Source organism: Merops nubicus, unplaced genomic scaffold (genome assembly GCF_000691845.1).
Source record: "Merops nubicus isolate BGI_N331 unplaced genomic scaffold, ASM69184v1 scaffold5376, whole genome shotgun sequence".
Lineage (NCBI taxonomy): Eukaryota > Metazoa > Chordata > Aves > Coraciiformes > Meropidae > Merops > Merops nubicus.
The window spans coordinates 69,853-81,334 of record NW_008616814.1 but is presented as its reverse complement, the minus strand read 5'-3'; the positions used below and the strand labels follow the sequence as shown (position 1 = coordinate 81,334).

General features: G+C 40.2%; 1 protein-coding gene across 1 annotated transcript in view; it reads left to right on the top strand.

Moving 5' to 3' along the window:
* The window catches only part of LOC103775479 (glutamate decarboxylase 2-like), a gene marked incomplete at its 5' end in the record, with an annotated part of 36,991 nt that overhangs the window by 9,713 nt on the left and 15,796 nt on the right, over positions 1-11,482 (top strand). The window contains 2 exon segments of the mRNA XM_008942934.1: positions 961-1,076; positions 9,708-9,787. Of these exon segments, the coding sequence (XP_008941182.1) occupies positions 961-1,076; positions 9,708-9,787 (196 nt within the window).

The window sequence follows — 11,482 nt, the reverse complement described above, 5'->3', positions numbered from 1 at the left end:
TGTATTATATATAATTGTATTATATATTATAATTATATTATATCTAATAAGTATATATACAGGATAAAACTGATGGATTTTATGTACACATGCCAGTGTGCATATGTTTGTATGCATACATATGTAGAAGTTCTCAGACTCTGCCTCATGTTCTGCATTATATTCCCATAGTGCTCATGCAGCCTTAATGTATAATCAATCATTGTTCCACTGTAGACATGGAGGATCAGTTTATAAAAATCTCAAAAAAGAAAAATGAAGTGCTTGTTTTTAATTTGTGCATTGGCAATTGAAATATGGGAACAGAATACTGCAGAGCTGGTCTCTGATACCCATCTTGAAATGGATATTTTTAAATCAATTACTTTAAGGCTAGTGTTAGGGACATCTAATGTTTTTCCCTTGGTCCCATCAGAGGGCAAATGAAAAACACTTGTTAAAATTACCCTTTTTCCTATCTCTTCCCTCTCCCAACTCCTGTTATCCAGAACATAGTGTCTGTTAGGGCTCATGTGGGTTTCCTTAGAGACAGGGCATGAAATGCCACCCTGATTTGGGAGAGAAGAGCACAGATTAGGTTGCACTTGGAAGCCCCTTAGGAAGTTGCCTTGTGGTAGCATCTGCCTGGGAGGTGGAACAGAGTGGGGGTCACGTGTTCATGGCCTATGAAAGGATAAGGTCGGAGAATAAGTGAGAAATTGTAGCAAAAAATGAGGATTAAAAGAAGCCCAAATAATTTTTTGCAATGATACTTTTTGCATAAATTGTTGTTTGGGTGTAGTAGATCCTGTTACTATACAACCCATCTGTGAGCAACATCAGGAAGAAGAATCCATGTTTCTGCCATGAAGCAGAAACATTAACATTAGAGTCAGAAAAACTGTAGCAAGATTTGTCATTATTTCTGCAATGGTTTTACAATGCATAGAAAAAGTAACAGTATATTACTGTGGACTCCAGGTGGTGCCATATCTAACATGTATGCTATGTTGATTGCACGTTTCAAGATGTTCCCAGAAGTTAAAGAAAAAGGAATGGCAGCTATTCCCAGGCTGGTTGCCTTCACATCGGAACATGTACGTGTTTCTGGCTTTTCCTATCATCTGTTACATCTGCTTGTATGTATTTATGATGACGAAAATAGCTGAATGGGAATTTGTAGCCAACTGTCTTAATTTCTGTTATTCCTTCACTGTGAGTAAAAAAAAATGGCAAAGGGCTAGCTTTTTGATACGTATAGGGATTATCCGTGTGGTTAGCCATGGCTGAAACCCAGGGAGAGCAGGCTCTTCAAACCACTGCCATTTTTTTTTTCTCTCACTTGTGTGTGTGTGTCAATGTGAACGGTAAGGACCACATCAGATGATGAGAGCTCATCATTGGGCTTCAGCACTTGCTGCCAGGAATGTCTTTTGTTCAGGTCACACTTGGGGAGCAGAAAATCACTTTGAGTCAAAATGTTTCTATCTGAAACCACTCCTGCTGTTATATAATGAGAAGGTGATAACATATATGAAGATAATAGTATGGAAATGCTGTGTGTGTGTGCAGAAGAGCCGCTGTGGTATATGGTTGGGGAACTGGTGTTTACTGTGGGTTTCTGCCTGTGACCAAAAGCTTCAGCACATGAGGGTTCATCACAGACATTGTCAGGATCTGGCAGTGTAAGAGGGGAGGGGAGGTGTGCACAGGAGAAATCAGAGCAGTCCTCATGGGAGAAACACAGAGTTTTTTGCTCTTTGAACAATGATACAGAAGTCGTATTTCTCTCTGTACTGGGGGGATTATTTTGGCTTTGTGGCCATGTAAAATTCATTGCAGCTTGTAGTGGAGAATGCGTATGCAGGAGGAAGGGGAAGAAGAGAGTTTGTAGTCAGGAGGGGCTGTGAGCTCTCTGTGAGCTCCACAGTCCCTTTCTAAATGTCTCTCCAGCTGTGTGGGCTCAGACAGAAAGTACTGTTTCATGGCTGAGGGTCAGAAGGATATTGTCCATGTTAGGTAATAACATACTCCTGGCTACTTTTTTTGACTTACCAGAACACGTGTTTCTGCTCTGTGCAAGTGTGAAGAGCAAAGTGTCCTTAGAAAGAATCAGAAATGTCTAGGAGGAAATCCCTCTGAGGTTACTCTTCATGGCAATAGGATGAGATGCAATACACAACTGTGAGCTCCACGTTACAGAGTAATTGTCCCCAAAAAAAGTCAAAGCAAAGGATGTTCTACAGAGGAGGTGCAACTCTCCAAAGTAGGCTGTACAACTAGAGAGGCATTATTCATATGGAAGTTCCAGACCTAATAAATCTTGCAAATAAGGTTCAGAATGATTATTTAAAATAGCAAAACCTATTAATCATTAGAGAATTTTCTTGTATTCATAGCGGTGGAATGTTAAACAACTAATCAAATTGTGCTATCCATCTCAAAATAATGAAATGAGCTTTAATAATTGTGTTTTCATGCCAGGGAAGAAGCAGTTCCCTTAACAAATTAAACATTCCAAGATCAAATATTCTAGAGAATCCATAGAACAGTATTGGAAATACTGTACATACATTTTAAAAGTAACTTGATATTGCAGTTTTGTCCTTTTCTCAATTGTTGTGTTTTTTTTTTTTTTTTTTTTTTCATAAAGTATGTAATAGCACGTCTTCTAGGGAAGTTAAGAAACCACACTACCTGAAAATAAGACTCCTTAATCCGTATTTGCCCAAAATATATGGAATCAGGGTGTAACTCTGAAAATAGCAGAGGCCTGGAATTACAGTCCCTTTTTAGATAGGAAATGTCATGCAGAACCTGAACAGACACTCAAATACAAGAATTTAATTTGTTTCATTTATCATGTCATGTTGGTCTACTTAGTTCTAGACTCCACAGCCTGATTCTGGTTTCTCTCTGTCACAGTTGGATGCTCTTACAAGATGACAGCCGTGGAACAAGCAGACTATAAGTGGGATACTATCATTTCCCCATGTTCTCCATACGTGGCATGATAGTAACCAAAGATTAAAGTTACTGTATGTGCTTAGAAACTTGGAGATTTTTGTCTTTAAATTTTCAATCAGAAGCAAAGATTCCAAAATCAGTAATTTTCAGACAAAGGTTATGGCATCATGGACCAGACTTTCTCTTCTTTTCTACCATTCTAGAGCTTCCATTACTATAAATGAATGAAGTTACACCACAACTGCAGCCAATATTGCTGTAATCAGAATCTGGCCTCATTCTGATGCCACAATAGGTTCAGCTGCTGGTGGGGAGAGTGGAAGGGAGGAATTAGGCACAGCTCTGTAGTAGTTCCCTTCTTAATTTGGGAGTGAATCATGTTCCTAAATTAGGAGCCTCAGTCTCTGTACAACCAGGGAAGAGAAACACCTCTAGACAAACTTGGAGTATTCAAATTTGGAACCTAAATATTCCCTAATTTAGATGTTCTGTATCACCTTTAGGAGGTGTTCACCTACTTCTGTACATTGACCATCCAGAGAGACCAGCCTCCTGTTATACACAACTGACATTAGGTGCCTGAAATAGGGTATGTGATGGTTCCAACCACCCATGTTCCCAGTAAGCAGATCTTCCCCAAGCTGTCCAGTAGGACTGAGACTTACCTCTCACTCTGCGTGTTTATTTCTGTTTCATGAGAGACAGTGAGGTACACTATAACTGCTTGGGTTGGTCTTGGCCAGATATAATGTTACTGAGATGCATTTGCACTCAGGACTTAATTAATTCCTCTATATTCACCAGTGCATCATCAGTGGTTCCTTCATCTGCACTGGTGCGGGGGCAGAGTGATGTCCTTCAGGGCAGCTGCTCTGAACTGCACATGATGCAAGAGACCTTGACTCAGAGGGGTAAAAGTGATGGATGCCAGTTGTAAACATCTGTTTCAGTCTATTGTTTCAAACACAATGAAGAATCTAAGATGAAGGCATCTTTAGGCTTTAGACAGCTTCAGGCTGCTGTGGGTTTTCAGCAGAGCACATCCCTTTTTCAGTGTAGACAGAGGAGCTGGAAGGGATAGCTACCTTCTCAGAATATTTTAGATGATCCATTTTTCTATAAGGCAAGTCCTGTTGAATTTTAACCCATTTCCTGTTGTTATTTTGACCTGGCCAACTGACACTTTCTTAAATGGCATTCCACAGCAGCTGAAAACAGTGTGGAGCAGGCATCAACCCTAACAGGCAAAAAGGGCAAAATCATCTTACCCCAAGGAGGAAAAGGGTGCAGAGGAGAAAAGTTTAGCTGTAGAGGACTAGTTGGGTTCAAGTGCCAAAACAGCCTTTGGCCCTTTTCTTGGTAGTATAAAAATAGCTTAAGAGATTTGCAGATTTTCCGTGGACTTGATGTTTAATTAGGGGCTGTGCAGACTCAATCCACAGTTCAGAGAATGAACAAAAAGCTGGGCATAATTGGAAAGACATAGAGATTTCTTCATTCTCCTCTGTTCTCCCACCCAGCAGGACTCTGCTCATGAAGTCCAAATCAGCTTTCTGCATTTCTTACTCCTCTAGCATCCTTCTAAGGAGGAAGACCTTGTCAGGTGCTCACCAAAGAAATAGCAAGACAACTCCCCTTGTAGTTTTGGAAAAGAAAATGCAGAGTAAGAGCTAGCAGGTGATTGAGGCTGATCTCGCAATAAGGGACCTTTTCACCCAGTTAGAGACCCAAAGGGACACAGAGAGGATCTCTCTGCCTCTTGGCGTCCCCTCATCTGCACTGCTCTTTGGGTAAACTGGCTCCTGCCCAAGGCTTCACTGGGAGTGCAGCTCCAGCATCCACTGACTGTGAAGAGAGGAGCTCTTGGCTGCTCAGCATTGTAGGCAGCTGGACATACTCAAAGGGACCTTGTCCTCTGGGGGAGTACTCTGAGGGCCTGTGAGAGGTGGCTCGTCTGTGGTGCTAGGGAAGCAGCCTCACAGCAGTAGAGCAGGCAGCGTGCACACAGCAATGGATGGAAGGAGACGCTTAGCAATAAACCACTACCTCAGCTTCCTGCACGCTGGTTTCCTCTTGTGGACAAGGCCCGTTACTTGCAGGGAATTTGGGAAGCTACACCGACAGCTGTGGGAGAAGAGTGGCTTTGGCAAAGTTTTTGTCTGGACAGTTTCTGAAACCTCATATGGAGGTTCTTGGCACTGAGGCAGAAAGAAATTAGGAAGTGACTTCTGTCTCAGCTCGACAGACCTCCATTTCACACAGCCTATGCAAGATTTTGGTTTGGTTTCTAGGTAGAATGAAAAGCTGATCTCTGCTCCTGCCGCTTCCATGGCACATGGCGCTGCCCTTGGCCAGGCAACTTAGGAGACAGTTGGCAGGACTCTCACTTGCAAGAATCAGTCCAAGGAGGTGACTTACATGGTGGGGCTACCAGGGAAAGATTTGAGGAGTCTGGAGATCATGTTTTTCATAGCATACATTGGAAAGCCCTAAGTTATACTTCTGAGCACACAAAGTAAACGGGGTAGTTTTGTTTCTACCTAAGGAAACTAAAAATCAAACTCATATATTCATACATTATTTCTTTGCATTATCTAATGCACAACAACTAGAAAAGTATTTTTGGTGATACTTGAAGCCAGGGCAAACTGGGAGAATTTGATCTTGTTCAAGGAGCAACTTAATTCAAGTAACGCTGTTCAAATCAAACCCTTTTTCCATGAAAACACTGCTCTAGGACAGCCTATCACAAAGGAGACATTAATCATTTGGATCTAATCCTTCGTCTGGTCAGTATCTCATGACTTTTACACTGCCATAGGATCCTCCTGAACTTAGTGCAGCATTTCTTACCCACAGATGATGCTGTGGAACTATCTGGACTGTGAGTCTTGCTGGATTAGAAAAGCAGTATGAAGTTATATATTTCAAAAATGCAAAAGATGGAAATATTAGTTCATTGTACAGAAACTTTAATAACTTAAATTCTCTCCTGACATTAGCAAATAACTTTAAAAACTGAATAGCAGTAGCTGAAGGGAATAAGAGCAAACATATATGTCATTGCAGTGTATTTAAAAATACGATTGGACACTGTTTCTGTAGATAATTGCAGGAAAAGCCATAGCTTACAATTAGATGTTAAAGATAGGATTCATTTCACTTAACTTTAATCACCTAAAGTGTAAACATTTAATCTGAGTTAGTCTATACACTTTTTATAGCCAATAAAAAGAGAGCAAGATCTGCAGAAGACAACTCATCTTAGTTTAAAATGGGTGCCAGTGCTTCAGGGATGGAGTGCCTTCTGGAGGTACTTTTCTTCCCTACTATTGAGGGAGCCCAAACTGCAAGACTAGACCAACCACACATTTTTAGATTATTAATTTTAAGAGAGAAGTAGCCCAGCCTTCACATCCAGGGATCTCACATTGCTTAAAATCCAGGAGTGGTGGAGAAGGAAGCCTGTTCACCTCATTTGCTGGTGTGTGGCTGATGGGATGAGGCTGGGGACACAGGTCTGCTGGGCACCAGGCTGCCAGCAACCAACCCTGCAGAACTAGGAGAGGATGTGGTTGCTGGATGGCATGGATTGCTCAGCATTTGGGAACTTGCCCCTGGTGATCTCCCTCCACAAAGCTTTTGCCACTCTGGATTTATGTGAGCAGGGAGAAACTGCAATTTGAAAAACCAGCCGTGGCCTTTGGGGCTCACGGCATTAGGTTGGTTCTTCCTGACAGCTTCAATCATGCCAGATTATGAGCAAGTAATTTAGCAAGCTATAAAAACAGAAGCATCTGTATATTGAAGCACTGTTCATTTAAGATAATGCTATACTTTTCAGCATCATAACATTTTTAAATTATTCTACTTCTCCCTTTTTCCAAAAGGCCTATTCATTATTGCACCTGTAATAAATTTACACTGTGTTTTTACTTTACAAAGCCAACTATGAAAAAATGGCTATCAGGCACACAAACCCACTCCTGACAGTATTTGAAATTACAGAGAAAGGGAAAATTCCCCTGGCTCAAAATTATAATTTTTTTTTTTCTGACCACAATATGCTTTTGTAACTAATATTGGCTAATACTCTGTCTTCACCACTGAATTTTGACCACATTTCTTTTCAGAGAGAAATTGAGTTTCTTTTCTGTTTGGGATGTATTTGTAGACTTCCATGTACCCTTTTGCAGTGCACAAAAGGAGGGAAGGAGAGAAGGAAGGAGAGGAGGGAGAAAGCTTCAGTAACAGCCCGCTCGCACCTATGTGTCCTCCTGCCTCTGGCAAGCACACGGCAGTGGTGAAACTCTGGACCTGCCAGTTCCTCCTAGCCCAGTTTTTCCTTTAGGACTGGCATCAGGCAGTCTGACCCTGTTTTACTCTTTTGACCCTGATTCTTCCACTGTAAGACTTCAGATTTGTGGGGCCTCTCCATGGCTGTGTCATGGAAGCTGGTGTTCAAGCTCACTTCCTTGCTACTGTCTATAGCCCCTGCAGTCCGAAAGGTGTCACAATTAGTGTCCTCCTTCCCTACTAACCAAGCTGAATCTGACAGTAGTTGTGTCTAACCAGGGTTATTTCTGCAAACCTTTCCTTCTCTTTGATCTTTATGTTCTAATATATTTACATATATTTACACGGGCAACCAAATTTTCAGCACCAACCCAGGAATATTAAAACAAAGTTTGATATTTGTCATTATTAGCAAAGTTTTCTTTGTTCTTAGAACTGTGGGGTTTTTTCCATTTTCAGTTTCATCCTGGCTCTTTTAGAGCCTCTCAGGCAGTTGGAGTAATTCCTCTCATGTTATCATGAGACATAAAAACATAACAGCAGTCATTTATCTGTGACTCTATACATAGATTGAGCAATTTCGTATTCAAAGTTTGTTTAGAAATTGTAATTGCATTTGCCCTTCTGTGTATAGACTTCTGTATGTATTCCTAAACCTGTGTTCATTCCTGACTGCTGAATTCCCTTCAGTCTGTACAAAGCCTTCAGGCAACTGAGCTATCAGCACTATATTATTTTTTTTTCCCCCCATCACATTTTAGCATTGGCATGAGACTTCTTAATGAGGCAGCTGAGCTTGGTCATATTCCAATGGATGTCTTTGAGCACATGGACTTAATTTTCTTCCTTATAGTAAATGGTTTAAATCTGTATTTTCTTTTTTAAGGCACTTTGAATTTTCTGTTTTCTATTAGAAAAACAAATTACAGTGGTAAATCTGTTTCAACTAGTGTGGAATAAGGAGCAAAATTAATCAGTGTAATGTCATTGACTGAAAACCCAGTGAAATATATCTGTGACTCTTCACTCCTACATCTCTACCTATGTTTATGTATTACACTACCCAGTATATGCCTATCGGTCTCTGTTGTACATGAATAAGAACCAAATTCAATATTTCAGAGTATATAAAGTCAGTTCTAGCTTCACATAGTATATCACTGAGCTGTCATTGCGCTTGCAATGTTCTAGCTCTGTTTCAGTTTTTGCAAAGCTGGCTTCGTAAGAACATTTTATATTATATATATAAAACATAAGAGTATTTTGTAAGAACATAGTCTGTTCCCCTCCCTGCTCTCAGAAAGTTACACTGCTGCACTATGGGGCTCAGGGAGACCTGCAAGGGTGGGAAGAGACTTTAGTATTTTCCACATACAGAGATTTTTCAATTGATCACAGTCCAAGCCTTAATCTACAGTGCATTTGGGAACCTATAATACTTCAGAAATGTCCACTGTCTTTAGTGAAGCTGGTGAAACTCATGGAAATACATCAGTTCAAAAATTCAGTTTCATGAAATAAAGAACATGCCATGAAAAACGTCAGTGTGATGGCTGAGCAGGCCTGTGATGTTCAGTCTATAAATACTTCCTAGCACCTTGCAACTCCAACCAGAAAAACCACAAGGCAAACTCCATATCTAATCTGAGCATATCACTAACTTGTGCTTTTAATAGTTTAATAATCTGTAGTTAAAATTACTTTGAACAATATTGTTACGCCTGGATTGGAGTTGATAGAAAAGCAGATTCTTGGTGGTGTAATTTGATGCAAAACTATTTCATTATCATGATCACTAGGATATAAATTAGAATTATAAACCAACACTGGCTCAGAAGTTAAGTCCTGTGAGCTAGAGAAAATCAGTCTGACTTGCACTCCAGTGCAACTTCCACATTTTATTCTGTACATATAAAGTAACTCATGGTTTTAGTAATAGCCCAGTTCTGATTTTAAAGTGCAGTAACTCTGTTTGTTAATGGAAGTTATTACTAGCTTTTACTGGCATGCGATCACAATTATGCTTTCTATCTTAATTTCTCTCAGTATATTATTTGGCCAGAATTTGCATAGCAGAAGCACATCACTCTGGACTCCACAAGCTCAACCAATCCTCTAGGGAAGAATTTTTGGTTTTAGTAAATCAAGTTCGTACCTGAATACATACAAGCACTAGGAGTTGCAGGTATCCATCAACGACAGAACTGGGTCCATCATCAGCCACAATGTGTGTTTAGTATTCCAGGAGTAAATCCAGATTAGAGTGAGGGCTGTTTCTATAGTGACCTGATAGGAAGCCCCAAATTACAGCGATCGGTTTTCAAAAAGGCTATAAATAGAATTACTGCCTGTGTGGGACTACTTGCTGAAGGACTTGCAAGAGTATAATGTTATATATAATGTTACATAAGAAAATAATAAATAATAACAAAAAACAACAAATATTAATACATGTACTTTTTCAGAGTCACTTCTCTGTGAAGAAAGGAGCAGCGGCCTTGGGTATTGGTACAGATAGTGTGATTTTGATTAGATGTGATGAAAGGTAAGTGAAGATGCCAAATACAGCACTTCTTATCGATACATAGAAGATTGTCAGGTGCTTCGCTCAGAGAGCATATAGGGTGCAGTCAGTTGGTATAATTCATCATAGCACTGTCATCTTCAGCAGTTTTACACTGATTTATCCTACTTGAGGAACTGGCTCTGTTGGTAGCTTCTGTATGAGTCAGTTTTTGGAGCTCATATAAAATCTTAAGAGTTCCCTTCCTCAGAGATTCCTGATATTTCTTTTTCTTTCATCCTGAAGGGAAACAAAATATTACACATTTTTACACATTCTGCTAAGAAACCAGGAATAATCTTCTTTTGGTCAAAACACCGTGTTCATGGACTGTCACACTTTTAGCCATTAAAATGAACTGAAGTGCACCTTTTATAGGAGTAGAATATCAAGGAGCATTTGCTAGTGTAATTCTATTACTTCGTGCCCTCACCATCTTTCTCAGCTGGACTGCATCTCCAACAGTGCATCTGATGGGGACACCTTTGCAAGGGGATGGTGAGAGAAAGGTCTTGTCAGCATTGTGGGCAGCATAAGCCAAGGAAGGTGATGGTCTGTGGAAAGGAGCACAGCAGGCACCTAATGAACAGATTCCATAGACTGTACAAAACCAGTGGCAGATAACTTCTTGTTTAACCCACCCAGCTAAGAGGTTTTGATTCTCTGTGGAAACCATTTTGAGAAAAAAAAAAAAAAGGTATGTTAACAAAATCAGCATGTTCTAATGAATATTTTCAATTTTAAGTGAAAAAAAAAACTGTCTGTAGGACAAAAATTAATAGAACAATCTTCACTGATTCTGTTGAGCATCTTTTCACTAGAGAACACTCTAATTTATTATAAGTCCTAAATATCATTGTTTCAAGGTACTGAATTATTTATGGCTCTAGAATAAATAGAAGGTTTTAGTACTATCAAAATATTCTGCTCCCACATTAAAAGAAGAGCACCAGCTAAGCAATTTGCAGTGGTAATCACAGCACCCTGCATATTGACTTATGGACTTACTGCCTCTTTACTAACAAATGACTGAGAACACCTTGAAGAGGAATTAATGACAACATCAACACAACCAACATACATCACAGTAATCCTCTGAGTGTTTCTATTCACTAAAGACAGATGTGGGTCAATGAAGTCATGTCTTCCTTTTCTTCTTGTGCAAATTCAGCGTGATCATTTTCTGTGAAGACCACAATGCTTACTCTGCCCACCCTGAAGTGTACAGCAGGATTACAGCGGTCTCACCAAATCCCAGCAGACACCACCAGGACAAAGCAGGTTGTTTGTTTGCACAAGATGTGGGCTGGTGCAGTGGAAATTATGATCTGTGAAGATGTGGACCTGTGAAGGAGAACCATGAGATCTTTTTGATGTTCCCAGCTTGAGCAGGCATATTTTCTGGTGGCTCTTCCCTGTCCTGACCCACACCCACCAAGTTTCCCTGGTTTTGCTGTATAGTGGGAATATGTAAATATGTGGTGTATTTTAAGCCAGGAAGACATGCAGAAGATCATGTTCTTGCTCATACACCAGACTGGACAATGACACATTTCTGTTGCCTGTTTTACTACCACGCAGACATGTTGGTAGCAGTAGTGTATTAGCTGAAGATCTGGGGTCAAAACACTTCAGTCTGGTGTGGCAGCAGTGAAGTCTGTGTACAGATGTGTATAG